The sequence below is a fragment of the Salmo salar genome, chromosome ssa13, assembly GCF_905237065.1.
Source record: "Salmo salar chromosome ssa13, Ssal_v3.1, whole genome shotgun sequence".
Classification (NCBI taxonomy): domain Eukaryota; kingdom Metazoa; phylum Chordata; class Actinopteri; order Salmoniformes; family Salmonidae; genus Salmo; species Salmo salar.
The window spans coordinates 91,066,756-91,094,426 of NC_059454.1; the positions used below are offsets into that span (position 1 = coordinate 91,066,756).

Sequence of the window (27,671 nt, forward strand, 5' to 3'; positions counted from 1 at the left end):
CTGCATTTCTCAGACACACACACACACACACACACACACACACACACACACACACACACACACACACAACCTGTAAATCAACCTACAACCACAGGGAAGAAAATAAAGAACACAAGAAAGGAGGCTAACACAGAAACAGAAGCAGCATTTCTCTTCAGGTGGCTCCCTTTCCATACAACAATCAATCACTGCTCAGCTCAATTAACTGTGCCTCACACACAGACACATTCCTCTCCTCTGCCATGTCCCGAGGAGTTCAGCGCGCTAACCAACCTGCTCAGCCTCTGAGTCGTAATCCTCATCGTCAGTGCTCAGCGACATGGCCATGGCTGCTTTTCATACCCTGACCAACTCACAGCAAACTGACATGGCTGCAGCCCACCCCAGCCTGAGCCTCCTCCTCATCCAGCTGCTGCTGCCGTCTACCGCACAGCCCTCCCTCCTGCTCCACAATCTTCCAGCAAAGGCAATATACACAGCAGAGCAGAGCAGGCTAGCTCATGAATAGGGAATGGCTAGGTCTCTGGGAGGGAGGAGTATAGGGAGACAGTGCAGGGAGACAGTGCAGCCAATGGGGAGACCATATGCAGATAAGGTATTTGAATATGTGCAGTGGAGCCCCACCTTCTTCCAGTCAGGAAGGAGAATGCAGAACCAGTTTGGGGATATTCCTACATGAGCAGGATCACTGGGAAGGAAGACCAGACAAATTCAGCCAATAGAAAGAGACAGATGGTGTTTTATTCCAAAAGGAACACACAAAGAGCCCACAGAATCAGCAGCTGGCCTTTAAATTGATCAACGACGTGTAGGGGGAGCAGCAGACCACAGATTTCTATGATCAAAATTCATCCCATATGCAGCTTTGTGCTACTGTGTCCACATCACACTTCTTTGTGAGGGATTGATCTAGTCTGTTGCTTTCCTGCCTGCCCGCTGCATCAGTGAATCTGGCTTTGATTGCTCTGCTCTGGCTTCTACTTTATGTCCAGCTGTACTGTGGTTGGTTGGAGCTTTTAATGCAGTACAGGAAGTTAAAGATCAAAAGGGGCTTCACACAGACCATTTTCTATCATGAGGCCACTCCTCCCCATTCTGTCTTAGTCAATACAACAGTAGAAGTGATGTCTAATGAGATGCAGTGACACAATTAAGCATTTTTGGACTTCGATACAAAAGAATAAATCAGACTTATTTGCAAATGATTTGTCAAGCTAATCAATAGGCCTAGATAGATCACCCATAAGGAGCATAGTTTTAGTTAACCTTTTATCAGTAAACTCAAAGCCCTGACTTGGTAAACAAGATCACGCAGAACAGTGTTAATTATCCAACAATGACAGACACTGTGGATGAGACCCAGCTGTGACATGGAAGAGATGAGGAGCAAAAAAAATACAGAAAATCTCATTATCTCCCTCGTTAGGCAATTCTGCAGCCCGCTAAATCAAAATTATGCAAATAAGTACAACCACTGCTCTAGGGAAGAAGATAATCTAGTTTGAGAGAGAGGAGAGAGAGACACACGAGTACCAAAATCACGACATACACCCTGCTCTACTAGGCCAAGACAGAGTATGAATGTGGGCAGGCTTTCAGATGACAGATACAATACTGAGGCTACAAACACCGCATTCTCACCGTGGCAGACTTCTTGGGCCAGCACACCACAGGTACACCAGTGGCAGCCATTTTTGGATCATCGTCTTCATGTTCCTTCAAGACAACCTGGGGAACGGATAAAAGAGTAATGGAAGTTCCTGTGTTTTGCAATGGTACGTCCAGATATTTACACAGAGACAGAAAATACATTAGAGCTGAGCTGGACGAGGCACATACCTTCATGTCATCCAGCAGGGCCTGGGGGTCCTCCATGCCATCTGGGACACATTTCTTATTTTCAGGGAGTGCTTCCAGCTTCTCCACCAGGGCCTTAAGGCCCTTCAGTTCAAACTCAGTCAAATGAGTCCATTTACTCTGAGACTCTGAGCCTGGCGAACCAGAGGGGGTTTTGGGGAACTCTGGAGGCTGGATGGAGGTGGGGATGCAGCTATCATCCAAGGCAGCTTTGAGAGGCTGAGGAGCGCCTGGTTTACCCTTCCTGTTATCAGGAGAGCAGGGGTCATCAAATGCTGACCTGTCACTCCGTTCATCTCGTTCCTGCTGCGTCTCGCAGGAGTCCTCCTCATCCATGTCCTGACTCCGCGAGTCAGAGGAGGGGCTCTCAGTGCTCAGCTTCGTCTCCAAATCTGAAGAAGTGCAGGAGGAGGATGAGAGAAGACTAAAGGACCAGTCTGATGTGCTCCATGTGTAACCATTACGGTCAGATTCTAATTTCTGTCACTTTCATCATGCTAGCTATCATTTCTGTGATAACGCAGTCTCACTGATTAAACAGAGGTCAGAGGTGTTATAACATTGGCTCTTAGCAAAGGATTAGAGTGTTACCCACTTGTGAGTGGTAATTACAACAAGAGTGCAGGGCAAGAGCTCTCAGGATAGAAGAAAGATTGAAGCAGCATTCATGGACACACCCAGGGCATTGGTTAAACAGCTCCATTAGTTGGGCTCACTCACCGATTAGCAGAGGCTCTCTGTGAAACTCCGGAGCGAGATGGGAGCGCTTGGTCAGGCAGTGCACGTACCTCTCCAGGACATACCAGCACATCTCATTGTAGAACGGGTAGCGGAACTTGGAATGAACCTGAAACGAGTTTGGAGAGAAAATGTGATTAAGAGAACAAAAGTCTCTAAAAAGACAATGAGGGTAGTCATTCCCATGTTTAGTCTGCTACCATTTTGTAATGATTAACAAGAGTTAACACCTAATCTTCACTGTAGGTCTGGTGGTTTATTTACTTCCTTCTGTATTAATGCTCAAGCAGTAGGCCTAATGTCTGGGACTAGACAGTTATCATTTACTCTAGGCAAAAGCATGACGATCGCCACAGGAAAGGCAGACCCAGAATTACTTCTGCTGCAAAGGTAAGTTAATCAGAGTTACAAGCCTCAGAAATTGCAGCCCAAATAAATGCTTTACAGAGTTCAAGTAACAGACACACCTCAACATCAACTATTCAGAGGAGACTGTGGGAATCAAGCCTTCATGGTCGAATTGCTGCAAAGAAACCACTACTAAAGGACACCAATAAGAAGAAGAGACTTGCTTGGGCCAAGAAACATGAGCAATGGACATTAGACCAGTGGAAATCTGGTCTAATGTCCATTGTGTCCGTCGTGTCTTCGTAAGACGCAGAGTAGGTGAACGGATGATCTCCGCATGTGTGGTTCCCATCGTGAGGAGGAGGTGGTGGTGTGATGGTGTTTTGCTGGTGACACAGTCAGTGATTTATTTTAGAATTCAAGGCACACTTAACCAGCATGGCGACCACAGCATGTCCAAACTTTTGACTGGTACTATATAATACAAAAGTATGTGGAAACACTTTCAAATTTGTAGAGTCGGCTATTTCAGCCACACCCTTTGGTGACAGGAGTATAAAAATATATATTTTTTAAAGCACACAGCCAAGCAATCTCCATAGACAAACATTGGCAGTAGAATGGCCTTACTGAAAAGCTCAGTGACTTTCAACGTGGCACCGTCATAGGATGCCACCTTTTCAAAAAAGTCAGTTTGTCCAATTTCTGCCCTGGTCAACTGTAAGTCCTGTTATTGTGAAGTGGAAATGTCTAGGAGCAACAACGGCTCAGCTGCAAAGTGGTAGGCCATACAAGCTCACAACAGGACTGCAGAGTGCTGAAGCGCGTAAAAATCGTCTGTCCTCGGTTGAAACACTCCGTATTCCAAACTGCCTCTGGAAGTACCGTCAGCACAATAACTGTTCGTCGGGAGCTTCATGAAATGGGTTACCATGGCAGAGCAGCCGCACACAAGCCTAAGATCACCATGCGCAATGTCAAGCGCCAGCTGGAGTGGTGTCAAGCTTGCCGTCATTGAACTCTGGAGCAGGTCAAACACGTTCTCTGGAGTGATGAAGCTTACCAGACGAGCTAAATTACTTCTATGCTCGCTTCGAGGCAAGCAACAGTGAAGCATGCATGAGAGCACCAGCTGTTCCGGACGACTGTGTGATCACGCTCGCCATAGCCGACGTGAGAAAGACCTTAAAACAGGTCAATATTTACAAGGCCAGACGGATTATCAGGACGTGTACTCCGAGCATGCCCTGACCAACTGGCAAGTGTCTTCACTGACATTTTCAACCCGTCCCTGGCCGAGTCCATAATACCTACATGTTTCAAGCAGACCACCATAGCCCCTGTGCCCTAGAACACCAAGGTAACCTGCCTAAATGACTACCGACCCATAGCACTCACATCTGTAGTCATGAAGTGCTTTGAAAGGCTGGTCATGGCTCACATTAACACCATCATCCCAGAAACCATAGACCCACTCCAACTTGCATACCACCCCAACAGATCCACAGATGACACAATCTATATTGCACTCCACACTGCCCTTTCCCACCTGGACAAAAGGAACACCTACGTGAGAATGCTGTTAATTGACTACAGCTCAGCATTCAACACCATTGTGCCCTCAAAGCTCATCACTAAGTTAAGGACCCTGGGACTAAACACCTCCCTCTGCAACTGGATCCTGGACTTCTTGACAGGACTGCACGGCCAAGTACGACTCCAATACCATCATTAAGTTTGTCGACGACACAACGGTGCTAGGCCTGATCACCGGCAACAATGAGACAGCCTATAGGGAGGTCAGAGAATTGACAGTGTGGTGCCAGAACAACAACCTTTCCCTCAACGTGATCAAGACAAAGGAGATGATCGTGGGGTAAAGGAAAAGGAGGGCCAAGGACGCCCCCATTCTCGTCGATGGGGCTGTAGTGGAGCAGGTTGAGAGCTTCAAGTTCATTGGTGACCACATTACCAACAAACTATCATGGTCTAAACACACCAATACAGTCGTGAAGAGGGCACAACAAAACCTATTCCCCCCCCCCAGGAGACTGAAAAGACTTGGCATGGGTCCTCAGATCCTCAAAAGGTCCTACAGCTGCACCATCAAGAGCATCCTGACTGGTTGCATCCCTGCCTGGTACGGCAACTGCTCGGCCACCGACCTCAAGGCACTACAGAGGGTAGTGCGTACAGCCCATTACATCACTGGGGCCAAGCTTCCTGCCATCCAGGACCTCTATACCAGGTGGTGTCAGAGGAAGGCCCTAAAAATTGCCAGAGACTCCAGCCACTCTAGTCATAGATTGTTCTCTCTGCTACTGCACAGCAAGTAGTACCGGAGTGCCAAGTCTAGGTCCAAAAGGCTTCTTAACAGCTTCTACCCCCAGGCCATAAGACTGCTGAACAGCTAATCAAATGGCTACCCGGACTATTTGCACTGGTCTGTGGCGGTTTTTCATGGTTCGGGCTAGGCCCCTTAGTTCCAGTGATGAGAAATCTTAACACTACAGCAAACAATGACATTCTTGACGATTCTGTGCTTCCAACTTGGTGGAAGGCCCTTTCCTGTTTCAGCATGACAATTCCCCAGTGCACAAAGCGAGGTCCATAAAGAAATGGTTTGTCGAGATCGGTGTAAGAACTTAACTGGCCTACACAGAGCCCTGATCTCAACCCCATAAAACACCTTTGTGATAAATTGGAAAGCCTACTGCGAGTCAGGCCTAATCGCCCAACATCAGCTTCCGACCTCACTAATGCTTGTGGCTGAATGGAAGCAGTTCCCCACAGTTCCCCACCCCCACAGACTACCTCCATATTGATGCCATGATTTTGGAATGAGATGTTCGACTAGCAGGTGTCCACATACTTTTGGTCATGTTGTGTAAGAAACTAGTTGAACAATTCAACTGCATTTGATAGAGACAATGGTTAAGTTAAACACACACTGGCAAACCAGAGGCCCTGTTCAAGGCCAAGCTCTTCCATTCATTCCCATCTCTCCAGGGAGACCTTGCCCTCTCAGACACAGCAGCATGATCTGATTCCCACTCTCCTCTTAGAAACACAGCTATATTTATCTCGCTGAGATGATTTCACACAGATCAACACTTTTCAGTGATAATCCTTTCTTTCTCCAGCTCCATTTCTGTGTTGAGGTGTAAAAATAGAGTGAACGCAACGTGCCAAGCCCTGGGGAGCATATGAAACTGTCTGTTTCTCTCATGCCTCTTTTCCAGCAGAAACAAAAATAGTACTGTACTTTCAGCAAAGCTGACTCTTCAAACCAGCTATCCATCATAACTGAGAAAGCTACATTTAGCCAAGTATCCATATAAATCTCAAAGCCTGCAGGACTTGCATCCATATCATTACAGCAACTACTCCCATCTTATTATTGGAAAGAATACCGGAATAAAAATAGTGAAATATTTCTAGACATTCCTCTAATTAGGTCATATACAGTACAAACACATGCATACACACAAAAGCAATAGGCTCATATACACTATATTTCATCAACATAAGAAGCCCCTGGGAGTTTATGTGAAAAGAAGAGAAACACTCTTTCCTTTAAGTATTTCAGTCTCAGGCTGCCAGTATGTAATCTCAGTTAACCCAGAATTTAAATCTTGCGTAATTTGATCAGCTGCGTGGGTCCATACGGTTTGGTTTGCGAAGTCTCCACTCTAGCAAAAAGAAACTCTCAGCCAAAACCCCCTCCCCTCACTAATTGAACCTGTGTTTATCACCCCTGGAGTTTAAAATTGCTTAAGCACCGCCTTGGCCCAATTATACGTCCAAATAATCAGTGTCAGATTCTTCGGTATACGCGGAGGATCTCTCCATGAGAGATTAAGACAATATGATACAACAAGCTCCATGATTCATTTCTGCCCTTTTAGTGCTGTATTCTGATTTTACATGAACCGCTGTCACAGACTATTTCCACATGAATATGGATGGATTTTTTGCGGGCACAGACCTCATCCACGCCATCATTAGCACATCAGTCTGTTTCTCAATTGGATGGTAATGCAAATGACAGAATTTTCAGCACTTGGGCCTTTGTGTCACATTCCTGCCTTGTTTCAATCCCTAGCTTCCCAACTTCTTTCATATACATTTAGGATTTCACCTATCCAGTTCAGATCTGTAAAAAAACAGAGGTAGGGGCTGAGGAAGGGACTATTCAGTTCTCATACTCATTGACATAGCAAACTAAGTGACCTAGACTTGTTTGTATGAGGTTAGGCGTTTTCCCCATCGATCTTCATTGTAGAGACACAGTTTAGTTTCACTAATGGTTTCACTAATGGAGAAGGTCAGAGGCGGAGTGAAGCGTCAGTACTGGAACACCTGTATGAGACAGCCTACCTTAGTCCTGTTCTCTATCTCATAGATTGAGAGTTGCATGGGAATGTTAAAGCTGTGCAGAATGTTGCCTCCGAACACCAGTGTGTCCTCGGGGGTGTAGACTGCATGAATCCAGCCTGAAACGGGACAGCCAGCCAAACATCATGAGAACCAGCTGACCCACTCAAAACATGCTCAGGCAGACAGACATGGTATGCCCAAACATGTTCTCAAACACATGCCTGAATAAAGCAGTGAGTGTACTGTATGGTTTGTTACAATGATAGTAATGATATTATGATAGGAATAGATCAAAACAAAATGCTAGGCAGCTCACCGGAGGGGATGAAGAAGGTGTAGCCCTGTTTTAGCTCAACTCTCTGGCAGCCATCTACACGATCTCCCAGGAAGACGTCACTCTGCTTGCCTGACAGAACCCAGTCCTCATACAGGGCAAGGTTATGAGGTGTCGGAGGCACCAGCCAGAACACCTGAGCACAGGACAGGGAGTTAAAATTTGGGGATGTGGCTTTGGTTGTCATCTAAAAACAAGGGCCATATATTTCCCAAGGTTACAGGTTATATAGAGAAGTCAGCACATTTCGGAGATTTGCTCATCCATTCACATAATGTTCTTCCCCCTCGCTTCCTCTTTGACCTTTGCAAGTTTATATAATGTGATCCGTCAAAGGTGTGCATATGGACAACCTAGCAACAATCCTCTGATGTCTGCTGACTCTGCAGCAATTGCTGAGACAAACATGGAAGAGGTTCATTTGTAGCGCCTCTACAGAAATAGGATACATGTACAGTACCAGGATTGGGGGAGGGTATACCAGAGAGCCTCAGGATGCACTATTTTGCCACATACAGTCTGGAAAACAAACATGACAACTTACCTTTCCTCCCTTGAAAACGTGATACCACACAGACGTGCCCCCGAAATCAATGTGGAAGTCAGTATAGCAGCCCTTCACGCTCATCAAACAGTACCTACAGAGGGACATGAGAGGGGTGAATGATGACCCACTGCATCTGAATAGTTATGACGAACCTAGGGGAGCATATTTATTTTGTTTGACAGCGTAGATATTAAGAGCGTTGGGCCAGTAACAAAAAGGTCCCTGGTTTGAATCCCTGAGCCGACTAGGTGAAAAATATGTTGATGTGCCCTTGAGCAAGGCGCTTAACCCTGATTCCTCCCGCAATTCGCTCTGGATAAGAGCATCTGCTAAATGACTAAAATGTAACTAATAAGACTGTGGGTTAGGGGCTGAGCTGAATGAACATCAGAAACTGAAAGGGGGAAATAAAAGATGTGCAGTATGGCCACCAAGTATGGTCACCAATTATATCAAAACAGTGTGTTAGAAATGTTAAGTGAGCTCGTTTTTTGTTCATTGTTCTTACCCCAGAAACTATACAGTAATTGTACCATTTCAACATCCCAGCTGTGCATTGTACAACTGAATATGAAAGCTATTTGGATGAAAATGTCTTTGTGATTAATTTCTAAGAAACAAGCAACTCAACCACAATATCTGTTTGAAATCCGCTACTCTCTACTGTACTACAACTGCCAGTACCCTATTCCAACAAACACCAACAAAACAATCAGTAACCACAAATAAGCTAAGAGAACCGCTCACAACAGCCTCTCCTCTGGAAGTTCATTGTGGAATGATTAGGGCTCCGTGGGACATAAATCATTCAGTAATTCAGTGAGATAAGAATGAGAACAGGTCTATTAATAGAATGGGACCCGACCACTGACTCCAGTAGCCTCATATAAACCAGAATGTTTTACTATAACGCAGCAGTAATCAATGTAAGCTCGCGAAATCAGGCGACTTGCGAGGTTATAACTCCAGGGCTTCAGTGGAGAAAATGGAACACTATCATTTACGACCGGGACGATACCAATATCGCAATATTTTTTCCATGACAAAACTGAAAACACGAAGCAGATAAAACTCTTTGGTCCTTTAAAAACCATCTGTATGTAACATAATGTGCTATAGCTTGGGAAATAAATGAATGTGACTGAATGACAACATAATGATGTTTGTTTCCAACATTAGTGCTGTTTTCCTAAAGAAGTTAAATCCACTTCGTGTTTTGTGTCCTTGACACGATACTAATGAGTATCGCGATACTGGTATCATCCCGGCCATACTATCATTACATGGCACAGTATTGTTAGAGCCACAGTCATGATTTTTGTTAGGTGGTTTGATTTGTATGTAGGCTACTGTAAAATGGTGCATCTGTTCTCCTGGTATCATTTTGCAGCCAGCACAGTTAGTCTACGCTCAAGGTTTATCAGAATGAAATCAGCTAATAACAAGTGCATACCACACAGAGTGTGTGATACATAAAAAAGGCCAAATAAAAAGTAGGGACGAGACGATACCAGTATCACAGCCCTAATGTTGGAAACAAACATCATTAGGTTGTCATCCAGAGTAAAAAAAAATAATAATTCCAAGCTATAGCACACAATATTTTAGAGTTTTGGTCGCTTCATGTTTTCATTTTTGTCATGGAAAAAATGGTGATACTGGTATCATCACAGCCCTAGTAAAAAGGCTGTGATACTTCTACTGTGGATATGCAGGGTAGAAATTCCACTCTTCAAGCCATGGGACATCCAAAATGAGTGATGAATAAACCATATACTAATTCTATACCTGGCACTGATCAACATAAACCCTGGTCCTGATGCAGGGGGAACAAACTCTCTTGGCAACATGAGTCCGCCAGGAGCCTCAATAACACCAGGCAGCTGATCAATACAAGCTTGTTTGCCTCTTCTGATCCAGTCAGTAGCAGTAGCTCATAAAATACAGACCACTTCCCATCCTGTCAACACGGGTCATTGTGTCCATACATATCATTTGATTTGGTCTTGTTACATAAGTCTATGGTTAAGATATAGTTCTCCAGCCCCGGCTGACTCTTACTGTATGAGGCCAGTCAAACAGATACAGGCTTGTCATCCATCCCACAGCAGTGTATCTGCACCTTCCCACAGAGACACCGGAGGAGAGGGTTCACATGGGCTGGAGACCGGAGTATGACCTTGACTGAGGTAATGGTGGAAACTGCCAGTGTAAGCACATTATAAATGCTCCCACTCAGAGGGAGGTCACCTCATCCACATACACACATATCACCGACACTCAACAGAACAAGTCGAGACGCATAATACTGTATGGCTTACAGACTTCACTGAGGGCCCATCTGCTGAACCTGTGAGACACTCACATAATCACACCCACAGATCCCCAGCCTATTGCACAGCAGTTTGCAACTCTCCTCTGGACAGAGAGCAAGCAGACCCTGGGCTATAGAAGCCCAACATCCCACTACAAAACACCACTCACGATCAATCACACCAGCCCTTGAGCGTCTCCATTAAAGACAGGGTAAATAAATCAAATGACATGGTAGAGTACTCCCGACATCTCTCAATCTGAACAGCTTTTCCCAATAAAAGACAGAAACGTACCCGATAGCTATTCCTCTCTCTGACCCGGTTCGCTCAGGACCACCCCCCACCCCACCCCCCACGCGCTGGTCACCGACCAGACAGGAGAGAACTGCTCCAGATTTTATTTCTGCCCTGCACCATTAAGTAAAAAATAGAGAGGAGTGAGAGTAGAAGGGGAGAGAGAATATTAGAGTGAAAGAGAGAGCAAGAAAGAGAGAGGGGAAGAGTGAGGGTGAAAGGGAGGGCACAATTGGCTCTTGAATGCCCTCTATGTAATAATGCTGGTAGCTGATTGGCTGAGGAGGAGCCATGAAGTCACTTCGGCATCCTGTGAAGAACCGCCCTCTACCATGAAAGAGCCCTGCTGCCTAGCAACCATCTAGAACCATCAGAGGAAGTGAACGACAGCAGGGGCTAAAGGAGAGAGGGCAAAGGGACTTTGGAAAAAAGAGGAGTAAGCTAATATTTCCTCCCAGCAAAGCAGCAATTTTCTCACAGCTTTTTAAAAGAAACTTTGGCCTGTGCTTCAGCGTTTTCCTGTTATGTACAATCAACTGCATTTTTGTAACAGGTCCACACATCAAAAGAAACTTTGACATTGCACACAATAACTAACTGAATTTCTAAATGACAAATTACTTACTTCTGTACTTTGGGGTACTTCATCTCTGAGATGACATTAGTGGCTTCAGTTTGTCTTTGTTTAAGTTTAAGGGGCCACATGTTGTCCACCCAGTCCACTAGATCCACCTATAAGAGAGAGTTGACAGTTGGCATTCAATATCAAATTTGCCCTTGTTCATAATGGATAAATGAATCAAAACCTGGCGGTGCCATCTTACCACAGTGGGCCTCTTGACGAGGTTCTCCAGTTTGGTGTGGCTGAACTCCAGGCTGATAACGTTAAAGAGTTTGTCCCGCTCCTCCTCAGGCGTCTCATAGTAGCGGACAAACTGGGCCATGCTCATCTCAGAGCCTTTCTGAGTGCTCACGTCCATCACATCAACGGCACGGCGGCTACCTGCAAACACAAACACAGCAGTCTTACCGTAAACCTGAACACTACCATGTCACATGAGAGATCCTATTAGAGGTAATTTAGCCTAATAAAAAGTGGCATTTAACTGTATCTGATTTCAGTCTGACTTTCTGTAATATAGATGGATAGGCCTATGTGTATTGTGTCTGCACTGGACATTTCTGAAATGCATCTTGGTAAAGTGAGACATCTAATGTTTGTTCCATAAGTGAAAGAACCCTGCATTACAGGCTTAAAAACAAAAGTTTCCAATCAACACCCACACACTTTTTGACTTGACACCTTTTCCGGCAGCATGCTTTTCATTCATCAACAAATGCAGGGTATTGTTGAGTACAGTGTGGGCACTGCTGTCCAAACTAAATGATGAGTCTAAGAGAAGTATTTATACAGTGAAAGGAATATGTACCATGCCTAATATTTAAAAGATAGACTTACCAACCAAACCCTTAATCTCACTGACGGTGAACTCCGGGTCTGGCATTCTGTATTTTTTCAAGAATAAAGTCAAGATAAGCATATTACCTTCAAACCGTTCCACAAAACCTAATATTTAACCAAGGCAAACAAGAACATTTAATAGGCTAAATAGGACTTTATTGTTCACACGTCTTCATATTGTACTCATCTCTCACCTGAGCCCCAGTCCATCTTTGGCTTTGAAAATAAGAGGGGTCTGAAGTGCTTCTCTTTGAACATACTCATAAGTGAAATCTGAGAAGAAAAAAAGTGTAGGTATTCATTATAACTTCACTCTGCACATGGTACAGCAGAGTACAATTTGTGTGTGTCTCAATGGCTGCGTTTAGAAAGGCAGCCCAATTCTGGTCTTTTTTTCACCAATTGGTCTTTTGACCAATCAGATCAGCTCTGAAAAACATCTGATCTGAAAAGATCTGTTGTGACTGGTCAAAAGACAAATTAGTGGAAAAAATATCAGAATTCAGCTGCCTGTCTAAACACAGCCATAGATGTGTGAGGACATCCTGCACAAATACGGATTAACCAAATGGAACTTCTCCCCTAATGTGTGTGAATGCAATGAATGAAAAGGTAGAACATTTTAAAGGCCCAATGCAGACATTTTTATCTCAATATCAAATAATTTCTCGGTAACAATTAAGTACCTTGCTGTGATTGTTTTCAATTAAAATGCAAAAAAATATTAAAATACAGTAGCTTCTTAGCAAAGACCAATTTCTCAAGCAATCATTTTCCTAAGACTGTCTGGGAGTGGACTGAGTGGGGAGGGGAAAATGGGAAAACTAGCTGTTATTGGCAGAGGTTTGGGATGCTCTTTCTTATTGGTGTATTAACTAATTTACCACCTGGTGATGTCACTAGGCACACCACAACTCCATCCTACCAAAACAGGCTGAAATTTCAGGCGGTCTTTTCAAACAGCTCTTACACTAAATGGGCATTATCCCAGTATTATTCCAACCTCAGTGTGGAAATATATGAAATACAAGAAAATGACGTTTTTGACTGCACTGGCCTTTAAGCATGTGCACCAGTGAGGGGACAGTGAGTGTGGTTGGCTGAAATTACGAATTAAACATTTAATTTTAAAATTACCTTTGCCGTCCATCAACTGAACGAAATGTCTGTTGTACGAATTGCTAACAAGTTTCTCCTCCAGATTAAAACCCCTGACATTTGCAATTTCTTCAACGTCAGAGAAGTCCTCATTTTCGTCGTACATTGTCCGGCAGATGGAGCGCTAGTAGAGGAATGAAAATACAGGTTATAAAAGTACGAGTCAATATTTATCACGTCTTACCAATAATGTTCTCAAAATAGTAGAGTATATAATGAACATGTAAGTATAGCTTTGAATAAAGGCGGTCGTTTCAAACTAGAAAAAGCATAGGCCAGGCAGTACATTATCTTCTGTAGGCTCGAGAGAGATCACAATAAAACAGTGGTGCACGTGGCTATGCTGTATTTGTGGTTGTAGGTGGGCCTTTAGCTGCAAACACCTTTACAGATTAAACAATGCTAGTTAATAACCTCAATCGTTATGTCAAGACAAACATTAACATAACGTGCTAAATTGCACAATAACAACGTTACGCAGAGTCTAAGTGGGCTTGTGAATGACGTCTATCATTTACCAAGTAAAATATAGCCTAAGTAACTACATAAAGCTGACGTTTGTCAAATTTTAACAAAACATGACATCTTCTGTTCTGAGGGTCATTGAAATGATGATAAGCTAGGCTACCACTGATATTTTAGCTAAGCTAGCTAGTCCAGTTAAAAGCGAGGCTAGCTATGCTAGAATAGGGTAATAATGCTACACACCAGCTTGCGTCCAGAATCTGCACCAGCTTCCATGATCTGAGCCCTTGCCTAGTGTATCTTTCAGCCCTTCATTTAAAAATGATAATAATCACATTTAAACTAATTATCACTGCGTTTCGACTCAACTAAGTGGTAACCATATTTGTTTTGTGCTGGATAACGTCACCGACAGAATCAAAACATTGTTGGACAACGTCATGCGTCACCTCCCACACTACTTATTCTTCACGTCAACTATGAAAATAGTTCTGAATGTATAACAAACAAATGCTATTACATTTATTTATCCGACTATTTTGCGGTCTGTCATAGACCTGCAATTGCATGCACAACAAAAGCTGCTTGTAGTCCGCATGCATGCTCGCTCTAGTTTAGATCCCTCAATATGGATATATTGCATGCATGTACGCTACTGGGCACAATGGGCAGTGGGAACATTGTCTAAAATGATTCAATTGATTATTGCAAATTGTTAGTTAGTAGCTAGACATTTGTATCAACGTGTCATGCGAATGGCTAAATTATAATCGTCCACAATTATAATCGTCCAATTATAATCGTCCTCTATTATAAATAATTTGCAAGTATAACTGACACTGTTTGGTTGGCATTCTTCACCGGCATATGTTTCAGATAGGCAGGTTCTATTTTCCAAGAGTGGCCCTGCATGACTGACTAATGGCAGTAACCAAGTTATTTTAACCACTATAAATATCGTTTCAGGGTAACTAGTTACCATGTGAAAGTTAAAAGTATTTTTTTTGTATGATCCAACTAACTTATTATACTTATTGTGGATAGGCAGAATTGTGCGTAGTTTATTAAGCTTTGCCGCAATGGCTTATGGGTGCAGCCAGCTCGAGCGAAACAGCAGTCTAGGTGTTCGGTTCAGAGGCGCTGCAGAAGAAGTAGACGGTATGAAGTTTAAACAGCGTTATGCTTACAATACTTTGCCATTATTTAATGTCAACATAGCGCTAGCGAAATTCGATTGAAAGTATCTGAACTGCTGCCAATTTCTACATCAATTTATTTGGACAACGAGGATGTTATCTCTGGCTAGCTAACGCCTATCGTCATTATTAAACAGCCACATACGAATCAAACAACGCCTGTTCAGTCTATTCAATTTCAGCGGCACAATGAGTCTGAACGAGCATTCATTGCAAGCGCTGTCTTGGAGGAAGCTTTACTTGAGTCGAGCAAAACTGAAGGCTTCCAGTCGAACGTCTGCTCTACTATCTGGGTTCGCTATGGTAAGGAATATACTCGCCCAAAGATGCATTGCAGCAAAGGCAAGTCTTTGATGTCCATAGCAGGATGACGGCTAGGCATCATCCAAAAGCAGAATCCTTGTGTATTCATCTCATGTTGTATAGATTCTTTGCACCCCATAGTTTTGCATTGCAGTTTTTCTTCATTTGGGAAGATCATGTCTGGATGGAATTTTGACAGCACGTTTTTCCCCCTTTATAGAGCTCTAGTTCCAGACGGTCTGTCTTGAATGCTAATTTTCTCTGATACATTTCATACTGTTACTATCCCTTTCTCCTCTCTAGGTAGCAATGGTGGAGGTTCAGTTGGACACAACCTATCCTTACCCACCTGGTCTCCTCATTGCCTTCAGTGCCTGCACCACTGTGTTGGTGGCCGTTCACCTTTTTGCCCTGATGGTTAGTACCTGCATCCTGCCTAACATTGAGGCAGTCAGCAACGTTCACAACCTCAACTCAGTGAAGGAGTCTCCACATGAGAGAATGCACCACCACATCGAGCTGGCCTGGGCCTTCTCTACAGTCATTGGCACCTTGCTCTTCCTGGCTGAGGTTGTACTCCTCTGCTGGGTCAAATTTCTACCCATTAGGCCTAAGAACTACAACCCCAACAATGGGACCATATCTGCAGGTGTGGCTGCTGCCATCACCTCCACCTCCATCATGGTGCCTTTTGGCCTGATATTTATAGTATTTGCTGTACATTTCTACCGTTCCCTTGTCAGCCACAAGACAGACAGGCAGTTCCAGGAGCTGGAGGAGCTATCCAACCTGACCAGGCTGCAGAATGAGCTGGACGGCAGAGGGGAGTCCCTCATGCAATCCCCCAGCTCTCAATTCCCTTAAAGACTGACCACTCTGACAAGATAGATATCTCTACCACGCCAATACTTTTGCCATTAGTTTGACATTTCTATTAAAAACACATAATTTATATGAAAGTGTTGTGCTACTCACTGTTTGAAATGTTCACATTTCTAGATTTTTTTACTTCCATATAACTGTAAAACTATGCCACTTAACGCATGTACACATTTTCAACAGAAAAAAACACCACTGTCTTAATTGGCACTTGGAGCATTGTATTGTGGACAGTTTTTTTAAAAATTCTATTTACCTTGCCGGTAATAATGCATGGGGCTGAAGAGGGCTCTCATTAACAATCTATTGTGACAAGATGGCTTTCTTTATTGTTATGAGCACCACTGAAGGTCTTATGGTGTTTAAGACAACTCTGAACCTCGCAAGTTAAAATTTGCGTAGAGCTTCCTATTGGACGATTCCGTATTCAACCTAATGTTAAGATTTTTTGTTTTTAGAGTTTGTTTGATATTAATATGTAATCAGCCTGCTTAAGTTATTTGTAGTCCAAATGTTACTGCATAAACTCAACAAATAGTTTACATAGTATTGAAATAAACATTTTGTACCATGGTTGTCTGAACAATGTTTTTGTGACATAGAAAAGCTATTTTCACTGCTGCTTAAACAGTGAATACAGAAATGAACTGCACATATTCTTTCTCAACACAATTTGCTTCGTAAAAGGTGTTATGTTGCTTTCATTTCCTGTCAAAAGTGCACCCTCTGACTTGTTTGTACACTGAGTTGGTAAATATAGAAAAGTTTGGTCATACGCACATCCTTAAACCATGTAACCATTTGCTTTTTGTTTTGCTTCTAGGATAAATTTTTTTAATACCTCAAATTGCCATTGGGGAATGATAGACAGATGGCGCTGTGACCTCATTACAAGTCTGATCATGTTCAGTGGTCCTGTTTCAGAGAAGTAAAGTTACTAAGATGTTACTCATGATGTTGTGCTCTCTTTATTTGTTAAATTATGGCATTTTACTACGTGTCCAAAGATCAACAGAGATGAAGCACTTTAGGGTGGTCCTCCTGTTGTCCTGTGGTATGTCCTATTCACTGTGGTATGTTGACTGTGTTTCCATTAAAACTGATCTTACATCCAACAGATGTACCTTAAGCAGAGAAAAGTGGGACACCTCACCATACAGTGAATTGATCATCACCAGACCTGGGTTCAAATACATGTATTTTATTATTTGTTCTTTATTTTCAAATAATGTGGCCTGAAGCAATTACTTATTTTGGAAGTAATTTAAAAGTATTTTCAAATACCTGGGTTAAATGCATGGAAGTGTATTTGAGGACTTTCAAATAGCTGCCAATACTTTCCAAATACATTCCAATATTCAACTACTTCTCGTTTCAAATAAATATCAGAATACTTTGAAATGTATGTGAAAGTAATTGAGATATTTGAAATAGTATTTTAACCCTGGTCTGCTAGGGGGCTCAGCACCACATCTGCAACACCCAGTAAAAGACAAACTTTTAAATGCTTCAAAATACAAAGTATTTACCTTAGGAGTTGTGTATATTGTTGTTGTTGCCTCTTCTCTTCCAAAGTCCGACACTGTTCCACATTTGGCCACTCTGTCCACCCAGAAGCCCTCATAAAGCTGACCTTTGTCCAGGTAAAATAACTTCCCATGCCCATACTTCCAATTGCCTTCATACCGTTTTTTTCCTTGATTCCCTAATTTGTGTTGAAGCCAATCTCAAAACCTGACATACTGTTATAGTTTACACCCAAATCCAAACCGAATTCATTCAAGTTGTTTCACCAAATACATTTATGAACTAATCGCTGTAGCCACAGTAGTAACAGACTTGTCTGCAATATTTCGTTCTTTCAGTGTTTGATTGAATTACAGACAAATTGTCAAAGTTGGGGACAGCTCATCTACACTAATAAAGATGCATGCAAATGTAGGCTACAATTACTTAATCTACCTCACCTCTCCATTTACACACTGGAAATAAACTTTGTCTTGAACGCACCCGTGCTGACAGTCATGAGACTTCCATGTAAGGTAATATGCCCCTTCCTAGACGAAACATGCCCTGTCCGTGATGTTTGTCTTCGGCCATTCTCCCTCATATACAGTATAGTGGGAAAGGAAAACAAGTGTAGGTCCTATAGCTACATCCTTATTACCTGTTGAAAGATTTTTAAGAAAAAGATGGAGAGAACCAGTCACGGCCCATGGGTCTAAATGATGACTCAGTAAAAGAGAATTTATGCTTGATCCGAAGGTGGTCGGAGGCGCGGTATGGATGGTGTGACGCAATTGCCGAACCTCTTGAGACATTCAGTGGCCAAATTGAGCTCTGTACCGCATCGCCGTGCATAACGAAAATGTTTTAACAATGCAGAGGGATCCGTATAGTTCCGCATTGACATGATTGGTTGATGGTAAGTGGGGGCGGGAGGTCTAGTATAAACACAAACTCACTTCCTTGACAACTTCCTTCACAACAGCTCTGCACTGTTCCGTGAAGCGCAAGAAGTGTGAATGCCCTACAGAGGCCATATCACCCTAAATGCTACACGGCCAATGCAGATGGAGGGTTGACCATGGAACGCCTTTAAACCTAGGCCTAATACCTCAAAATAAATGATGTGTGCAAAATCTAGGCTGTGTCATGCAACAGTACCATGCTTCTTACTCTCCAACTAATCCCCTGTGTATGCCTCTAACCCTAGGAAGCTCTTTGCTACCTTCTCCTCCCTCCTGAATCCTCCTCCCCCCCCTCCTCCCTCTCTGCGGATGACTTCGTCAACCATTTTGAAAAGAAGGTTGACGATATCCGATCCTCGTTTGCTAAGTCAAACGACACCGCTGGTCCTGCTCACACTGCCCTACCCTGTGCTTTGACCTCTTTCTCCCCTCTCTCTCCAGATGAAATCTCGCGTCTTGTGACGGCCGGCCGCCCAACAACCTGCCCACTTGACCCTATCCCCTCCTCTCTTCTCCAGACCATTTCCGGAGACCTTCTCCCCTTCCTCACCTCGCTCATCAACTCATCCTTGACCGCTGGCTACGTCCCTTCCGTCTTCAAGAGAGCGAGAGTTGCACCCCTTCTGAAAAAACCTACACTCGATCCCTCCGATGTCAACAACTACAGACCAGTATCCCTTCTTTCTTTTCTCTCCAAAACTCTTGAACGTGCCGTCCTTGGCCAGCTCTCCTGCTATCTCTCTCAGAATGACCTTCTTGATCCTAATCAGTCAGGTTTCAAGACTGGGCATTCAACTGAGACTGCTCTTCTCTGTGTCACGGAGGCTCTCCGCACTGCTAAAGCTAACTCTCTCTCCTCTGCTCTCATCCTTCTAGACCTATCTGCTGCCTTTGATACTGTGAACCATCAGATCCTCCTCTCCACCCTCTCCGAGTTGGGCATCTCCGGCGCGGCCCACGCTTGGATTGCGTCCTACCTGACAGGTCGCTCCTACCAGGTGGCGTGGCGAGAATCTGTCTCCGCACCATGCGCTCTCACCACTGGTGTCCCCCAGGGCTCTGTTCTAGGCCCTCTCCTATTCTCGCTATACACCAAGTCACTTGGCTCTGTCATATCCTCACATGGTCTCTCCTATCATTGCTATGCAGACGACACACAATTAATCTTCTCCTTTCCCCCTTCTGATAACCAGGCGGCAAATCGCATCTCTGCATGTCTGTCAGACATATCAGTGTGGATGATGGATCACCAGCTCAAGCTGAACCTCGGCAAGACGGAGCTGCTCTTCCTCCCGGGGAAGGACTGCCCCTTCCATGATCTCGCCATCACGGTTGACAACTCCCTTGTGTCCTCCTCCCAGAGTGCTAAGAACCTTGGCGTGATCCTGGACAACACCCTGTCGTTCTCCACTAACATCAAGGCGGTGACCCGATCCTGTAGGTTCATGCTCTACAACATTCGCAGAGTACGACCCTGCCTCACACAGGAAGCGGCGCAGGTCCTAATCCAGGCACTTGTCATCTCCCGTCTGGATTACTGCAACTCGCTGTTGGCTGGGCTCCCTGCCTGTGCCATTAAACCCCTACAACTCATCCAGAACGCCGCAACCCGTCTGGTGTTCAACCTTCCCAAGTTCTCTCACGTCACCCCGCTCCTCCGCTCTCTCCACTGGCTTCCAGTTGAAGCTCGCATCCGCTACAAGACCATGGTGATTGCCTACGGAGCTGTGAAGGGAACGGCACCTCCATACCTTCAGGCTCTGATCAGGCCCTACACCCAAACAAGGGCACTGCGTTCATCCACCACTGGCCTGCTGGCCCCCCTACCTCTGAGAAAGCACAGTTCCCGCTCAGCCCAGTCAAAACTGTTTGCTGCTCTGGCACCCCAATGGTGGAACAAGCTCCCTCACGACGCCAGGACAGCGGAGTCAATCACCACCTTCCGGAGACACCTGAAACCCCACCTCTTTAAGGAATACCTAGGATAGGATAAAGTAATCCTTCTAACCCCCCCCCTTAAAAGATTTAGATGCACTATTGTAAAGTGGTTGTTCCACTGGATATCATAAGGTGAATGCCCCATTTTGTAAGTCGCTCTGGATAAGAGCGTCTGCTAAATGACTTAAATGTAAATGTAAATGTAAATATTCATCTCCATACACTGAATAAACAGCATCTTTCATTATCAGCAAAAATATTGTAATCAGATTAGATACTTTTGAAAAATTAGATGATTACTTCGAGGATTACTTTTACATTCAGAAAATATGTTTGCAAGAAAAAAATCGGACACTACTGTTTTCTCAATGACATTCAAATCAGCATTGAAAACATGCGAAAGTTTAAGTTTGTTCCAGCTGAGCGAGTCTGACCACAATTCAGAGACCACTATGATGACACACCAAATGAGTTTGATCAATCGCGGGAAAAGAGCCGGAATAGGCTTTTGTAGGTTACAGTCCAAGCTATGTCGTCCAATAGAGAGACTGCTGTCGTCATCCAAAGATTAACGAATTTCAATAAACGCTTGGAGGTAAGGATGACAGCAGTGGTGTAGTCTACGGTGATACGGATATAATTTATTATAGATATCTACATAGCGCATTGATGTGAATCATACTGCTGCTTTCTCATTTAGCTATTTGCGCCTTACGGATTGTGGTTGTTGTTCATGGCTGTATACAAATCTAAAATGTATATCTGAACCCATAATGGTTCAGTTCAAGAAGTTTAAGCTGCCTATCAGAAACCTGTGGACAGTCAGTGAAAAATGCGCTCTTGTAACAGCTGCATAGTGCGGATCCAAGCCTATGGAATAAAAGTGGGGCTTTAATTGCTCAATCCAATTCATGCTGATAAAATAAATCCATAGGCCTAATGGACATATGCTCAAACTCGCACACTTTTGACAGACTTAAAAGGGTTAATCTGTAGTTGCCACATCCATTTTTGTACTAAATTATATATCAATTGATTCTTGAAGAATATAACTTATAAATGCTAACTTATAAAAGAATATAACTTATAAACTGTCACACTCCATGAGAACCCAAAATATAAGCTTGTTTTTCTCCAATGTTTGTAAACATTGTAAATGTAAACAAACACTGTATAGTATGGAACGCCATTTGGGTCTTTGAGTGTCAAAAAAGATACATGTCAAATAACACTATGTTGACCAATCTGGACCCGAATATGACTGCACGTCACATAATAATTTAACATTTAATTTTTGACGTTATTACACATTGATTACACTATCACTCGTATTTCATATGTCACAACGATTCACCGATATGTATGCTATGATGCTGGTAAAATTGTGTCTGGCGCCCATGCCGCTGCTGCACGAGCGCAGACACACTTACCCAAGCTCTAGAGACAGTGCTGGTCGTAAAAAAAAGCTAGCTAGCTGATGGATGCAAACAATGTTCTCCCCAAAAACATAGCAAAACGACAATCTGTTTCAGTAGCTGTAGTTAGCTAGCTAACTATCTAGCTAAGTAGCATCATCTAAAATACCCCTAATTTATAAAACGGTTCTTATTTGATTAATGGTGGTCGGACCCACCTATGTGAAGCTAGCCACAATACAGATTAGCCACAACAGTGGAATTTGCTGTTTGCTTTCAACATAAAGGTCTCTCAATGAATGTCAAATGCAAATAATACAAATAGTGGAATCATGCCATACTGGAATAGATCATGCTAAACGTGGTTGAAATGTTCTTATATAAATTCAACAAAAGTTTAATTTCACAAAAAATCTGTTGAAATCACACTGGATGTATTAGAGTTTAGAATTGCATTGGGGGCATACTTATTTCACTGTACAGCCTCTATGGATTGTGGATCAATGATTTGGGTTATCAGTCTACTCAGTGACAGCCAGAGAACATTAGCATCATAGCTCTTATTGCGGGACTCTGAAACAACTGTGAATTGAGCCACATTTATTGTCAATCTATGTGTATTGAACACAATTCCAGAAGAAAAACAATGCTGTGTGGATGTTTTGGAGTCTGATAACTCTGAGGAGGGTGTTAGGAAAAAATATCTTGGGTATTGAGTAGACTGATAGCCCATTTCATTGATCCCCAATCCTTGATCCCCAATCCTTAGGTAAAGCCGTACAGTGCAATATGAATGTCAATACACACAATTTTGATTACTGTCCGGTATTATGGTCAAGTGCAGCAAAGAAATAACTAGTAAAGCTGCTGCTGGCTCAAAACAGAATAGCAGGCATTGCCCTTAAACAGGTCAACATTCACAAAGCTGCTGGGCCAGATAGATTACCAGGACGTGTACTCAAAGCATGCGCGGACCAACTGTCAAGTGTCTTCACTGACATTTTCAACCTCTCCCTGACCGAGTCTGTAATACCTACATGTTTCAAGCAGACCACCATATTGCCCAATGAAGCGAAGGTAACCTCCCTAAATGATTACCGCCCCATGGCACTCACGTTGGTAGCCATGAAGTGCTTTGAAAGGCTGGTCATGGCTCACATCAACAGCTTCCTCCCCTACACCCTAGACCCACTCAATTTGCATACAGCCTCCACAGATGACACAATCTCAATCGCACTCCACACTGCCCTTTTTCACCTGGACAAAAGGAACACCTACGTGAGAATGCTGTTCATTGACTACAGCACAGCGTTCAACACCATAATGCCCACGAAGCTCTTAAAACCTGTTGGGGCTCGGGGGCAGTATTGAGACATTTTGAAAAAAATATGTGCCCATTTTTAACTGCCTCCTACACCAACTCAGAAGCTAGGATATGCATATTATTAACACATTCGGATAGAAAATACTCTGAATTTTCTAAAACAGTTTGAATGGTGTCTGTAAGTATAACAAAACTCATATTGCAGGCAAAAACCTGTGAAAAATAGATTTAAAAAAATGTGAATTTTGTGACTGTACTATTTAGTGTCATTGTTTTATAGATACCATAGTGAGAAAGGATTCATTTCGCAACACCTACGGCTTCCACTAGATGTCAACGATCTTTATAAAGTTGTTTGAAGCGTCTATGATAAACAGAGAGCAAATTAGAATCCTAGGAAGTTGACATGTCATCACTTCATTTTTTTGCGCCTGCGCATAAATCTGAGAAACGTGAGTTTTGTCTTCATTGTTTATCTCGACATAGGATAGGTTGTGTGAAAATATTACTGATGTTTAACGTTAAAAATGGACCAAAAGATTAATGCTAAACAACATTTGACATGTTTGAACGAACATAAATAGATTATTTACTAGGTTTTTTTAGCTTTTCGGCGTGATTTTACAGTCCCCCACCACGTTTTGTGGGAGCATAATGAACGCTAAGTACTTGGTGTTATTTGGACATAAATTATGAACTTTGTCAAAAGAAACCACATTTGTTCCGGACCTGTGATGCCTTCCGGACCTGGGATGCCAGTCTTCTGATGGAGATAATCAAAGGTAAGGGGATATTTACAATGTTATTATCGATTTTAGATGATGCTAACTGTATAGCATAGCCTGTTGTTCTTAGCATAGCACCCCGTTTATTGCAAAATGTGATTTCCCAGTAAAGTTATTTTGAGATCTGGCCATTCGGTAGCAATTACGAGATGATAATATATTATTCTTTGAATGACAATATTATAATTTACCAATGTTTTCGAATAGTAATTTTGTTATGTTCACCGGAAGCATTTCAGAGAAGAAAAAATCTGAATTTCACGCTACTGTAAAATGCTGTTTTTGGATATAAATATGAACTTGATGGAACAAAAAATGCATGTATTGTATAACATAATGTCCTAGGAGTGTCATCTGATGGAGATTGACAAAAGTTAGTGCATAATTCAAGCTGGTTTCTGCTTTTGGTGACGCCTGACCTTGAATTGAAAATGGATGTTTGTACTTTTGTGGCTATGTACTGTCCTAACATAATCTAACTTTATGCTTTTGCCGTAAAGCCTCTTTGAAAATCGAACAATGTGGTTAGATTAAGGAGATGTTTATCATTTAAATTGTGTAAAATAGTTGATTGTTTGAGAAATTGAAATTATTAGATTTTTGATGTTTTGAATTTCCAGCCTTGTTAGCAATCCCGGCTCGGGGTTCATTGCTAACCTGTAGCCCCAACAGGATAACTAAACACCTCCCTCTGCAACTGGACACTGGACTTCCTGGCGGGCTGCCCCCAGGGGGTAAGGGTAGGTAACAACACATTCGCCACGCTGATTTTCAACACGGGGGCCCCTCAGGGGTGCGTGCTCAGTCCCCTCCTGTACTCCCTGTTCACTCATGACTGCATGGCCAGGCACGACTCCAACACCATCATTAAGTTTGCCAATGACACAACAGTGGTAGGCCTGATCACCGACAACAATGCCTATAGGGAGGAGGTCAGAACACTGGCCGTGTGGTGCCAGGATAACAACCTCTCCCTCAACGTGATCAAGACAAAGGAGATGATTGTGGACTGCAGGAAAAGGAGGACCGAGCACGCCCCCATTCTCATCGATGGGGCTGTAGTGGAGCAGGTTAAGAAGTTCATGTTCCTTGGTGTCCACATCACCAACAAACTATCATGGTCCAAACACATCAAGGCAGTCGTGAAGAGGGCACGACAAAGCCTATTCCCCCTCAGGAGACTGAAAAGATTTGGCATGGGTCCTCAGATCCTCAAAAAGTTCTACAGCTGCACCATTGAGAGCATCCTGACTGGTTACATCACTGCCTGTTACGGCAACTGCTCGGCCTCCGACCGCAAGGCACTACAGAGGGTAGTGCGTACAGCCCAGTACATCACTGGGGCCAAGCTTCCTGCCATCCAGGACCTCTATACCATGCAGTGTCAGAGGAGGGCCCTAAAAATGATAAAAGATTCCAGCCACCCTAGTCATAGACTGTTCTCTCTGCTACCACACGGCATGCAGTACCAGAGCGCCAAGTTTAGGTCCAAAGTCTTGTTAACAGCTTCCCCCGAGTCATAAGACTCCTGAACGGCTAATCAAATTGCTACCCAGAATATTTGCATGCCCCCCCCCCCGTTTTATGCTGCTGCTACTCTGTTTACTATCTATGCATAGTCACTTTAAATCTACCTACATGTACATATTACCTCGACTAACCTGCACACTGACTCTGTACCGGTACCCCCTGTATATAGCCTCGCTACTGTTATTTTACTGCTGCTCTTTAATTCGTTTTTATTTTGTATTTTTTACTTAACACTTATTTGTCTTAAAACTGCATTGTTGGTTAAGGGCTTGTAAGTAAGCATTTCACTGTAAGGTCTTCATGTAACGGGTGTCGTAAGGATCAGAACAAAACGCAGCGGGAACGTGTATACTCATCTTCTTTTTAATGTTGAAGAAGGAAAACAAACCACGTATACAAAAACAATAAACAACACTAAACAGTCCTGTCAGGTGTATAGACACAAAACAGGAGACAACTACCCACAAACCCCCATAGCAAACATCCCTATACATAGGACCTTCAATCAGAGGCAACGAGGAACAGCTGCCTCCAATTGAAGGTCAATCAAAAACCCTAAACATAGAAATAGAAAGACTAGAACATAGAAATATACTAACATAGAACATTAACCAAAAACCCCGGAACACTCTAAACAAACACCCCTCTATATAAACACATAGCCCAACAAACCCCGAACCACATAAAACAAACACCCCCTGCCACGTCCTGACCAAACTACAATAACAAATAACCCCTTTACTGGTCAGGATGTGACACTACACCTGTTGTATTTGGTGCATGTGACAAACACAATTTGATTTGATAGGTGGGGTAAAGTGACAACAGGATAGATAAGACTGAACTGTAGCATCAGTGTTTGTGGTGAGCGTGAAAATGTGAGTTGCATCGGTATGCATGTTATGTGTGTATGTAGTGTGTTCATTGTATAGGTAGTTGAAAATAGTTTATATTTTGAAGCTATAGGTACATTGTATGTTTACAATGTCTGCTCAAATGACAACCAAAACAAGAAAAAAATTGCTGATTCATGTGCCAACTTGCTAGCTAATGTTAGCTGGCTAGCTAGCTAAGGACCTGTTTATGTTACACATTACTTTTACAGCTAAAAAAAACATTTATTAACACAAATTGTACCTTGTATCCAAGTGAACAGCTCCTTTTAGCTTGTCTTTCAAAGCAAAGTCAAATTTGACATTAGGTCAAGATAGCTAGCTAGGTGGTAAAAATAGACATGAATCATGATGAGTGGCAACCACTGAGGTAAAGATGGATTAGCTGACATCACAAAAACGATGCATACGCTTAAATGGGGCAGAAGTCCGTGAGTTGTTGTGATTCTGGATGGCCAGATAGCTACCAACAATGACAAGAAACTGCCATGTGGGGAATTGTAAGCAAGTGACTAGTTTCAGCTAGTTTAATCTTATTCTTGATACCATGACTTGTTTTGAGGCGTTTTGACTGTTAATAGTAATATGGCAGAAATTCGCTAGCTAGCTTACCAACAACTGTATTTTCAGAGATGAGATAGCAAGTGCTCATTGTGTAAATGTATTTATGTTTTCAATAAACATTGGAGATGAAATTTAGTTTACATGTCAACAAACTAAGCCAGGGGTAGGTAACACTGTTCCTGGAGTAGTAGCTGCTGCTGCTGCCGCTGCTTCTTCTTCGTCTATATAATGGCAGTCCACAAACCAACGTTAAAGGTGCATGCCACCATCTACTGTGCTGGAGTGTGTGGTCAATCACGGTTTACAACATTTCTAAATCCTCCTACCTAACTCAGTACTTCTGAGAAAATAAAAAAGTACCCTACTAACTTCTAATAGTCCCTCCCATCCCCCAAATCCCCCCCAACCAACCTCAATGACCCTACACGTCAATCTTGCCCTCTCTTCAACATACTTACAACAATATAACACATGC

The 27,671-nt window shown here is 43.1% G+C and overlaps 2 protein-coding genes across 6 annotated transcripts in view; one reads left to right on the forward strand and one right to left on the reverse strand.

Moving 5' to 3' along the window:
* Positions 1 to 17,999, reverse strand: part of LOC106568226 (lysine-specific demethylase 2B) — a 49,188-nt gene extending 31,189 nt beyond the window's left edge. For 4 of the 5 annotated variants that reach the window (XM_045692410.1, XM_045692409.1, XM_014138376.2 and 1 more), the window contains exons 1-12: positions 14,142 to 14,872; positions 13,413 to 13,557; positions 12,470 to 12,548; positions 12,273 to 12,319; positions 11,638 to 11,816; positions 11,439 to 11,545; positions 8,202 to 8,295; positions 7,640 to 7,793; positions 7,324 to 7,439; positions 2,578 to 2,704; positions 1,840 to 2,249; positions 1,642 to 1,728 (exon numbers count right to left, since the gene is read on the reverse strand). In XM_045692410.1, coding sequence (XP_045548366.1) covers positions 1,642 to 1,728; positions 1,840 to 2,249; positions 2,578 to 2,704; positions 7,324 to 7,439; positions 7,640 to 7,793; positions 8,202 to 8,295; positions 11,439 to 11,545; positions 11,638 to 11,816; positions 12,273 to 12,319; positions 12,470 to 12,548; positions 13,413 to 13,557; positions 14,142 to 14,174 — 1,578 coding nt within the window. In that variant the 5' untranslated portion in view covers positions 14,175 to 14,872. Of the gene's footprint in view, positions 1 to 1,641; positions 1,729 to 1,839; positions 2,250 to 2,577; positions 2,705 to 7,323; positions 7,440 to 7,639; positions 7,794 to 8,201; positions 8,296 to 11,438; positions 11,546 to 11,637; positions 11,817 to 12,272; positions 12,320 to 12,469; positions 12,549 to 13,412; positions 13,558 to 14,141; positions 14,873 to 17,805 lie in introns of those variants that run through there. The other variant, XM_014138377.2, reaches the window with a different exon arrangement.
* Positions 14,980 to 17,228, forward strand: LOC106568227 (calcium release-activated calcium channel protein 1). Its single transcript, XM_014138381.2, has 2 exons — positions 14,980 to 15,397; positions 15,701 to 17,228. Exons 1-2 carry the CDS (start codon positions 15,284 to 15,286, stop codon positions 16,259 to 16,261), a joined length of 675 nt encoding a protein of 224 aa, XP_013993856.1. The 5' UTR covers positions 14,980 to 15,283; the 3' UTR covers positions 16,262 to 17,228.
* Positions 18,000 to 27,671: the final 9,672 nt, after the last annotated feature.

Coding starts and splice junctions, on each gene's coding strand:
- LOC106568227 (XM_014138381.2), top strand. CDS start 15,284: ATGAGTCTGAACGAGCATTCATTGCAAGCGCTGTCTTGGAGGAAGCTT. Junction 15,398..15,700: donor TACTATCTGGGTTCGCTATG/GTAAGGAATATA, acceptor TCTCCTCTCTAG/GTAGCAATGGTGGAGGTTCA.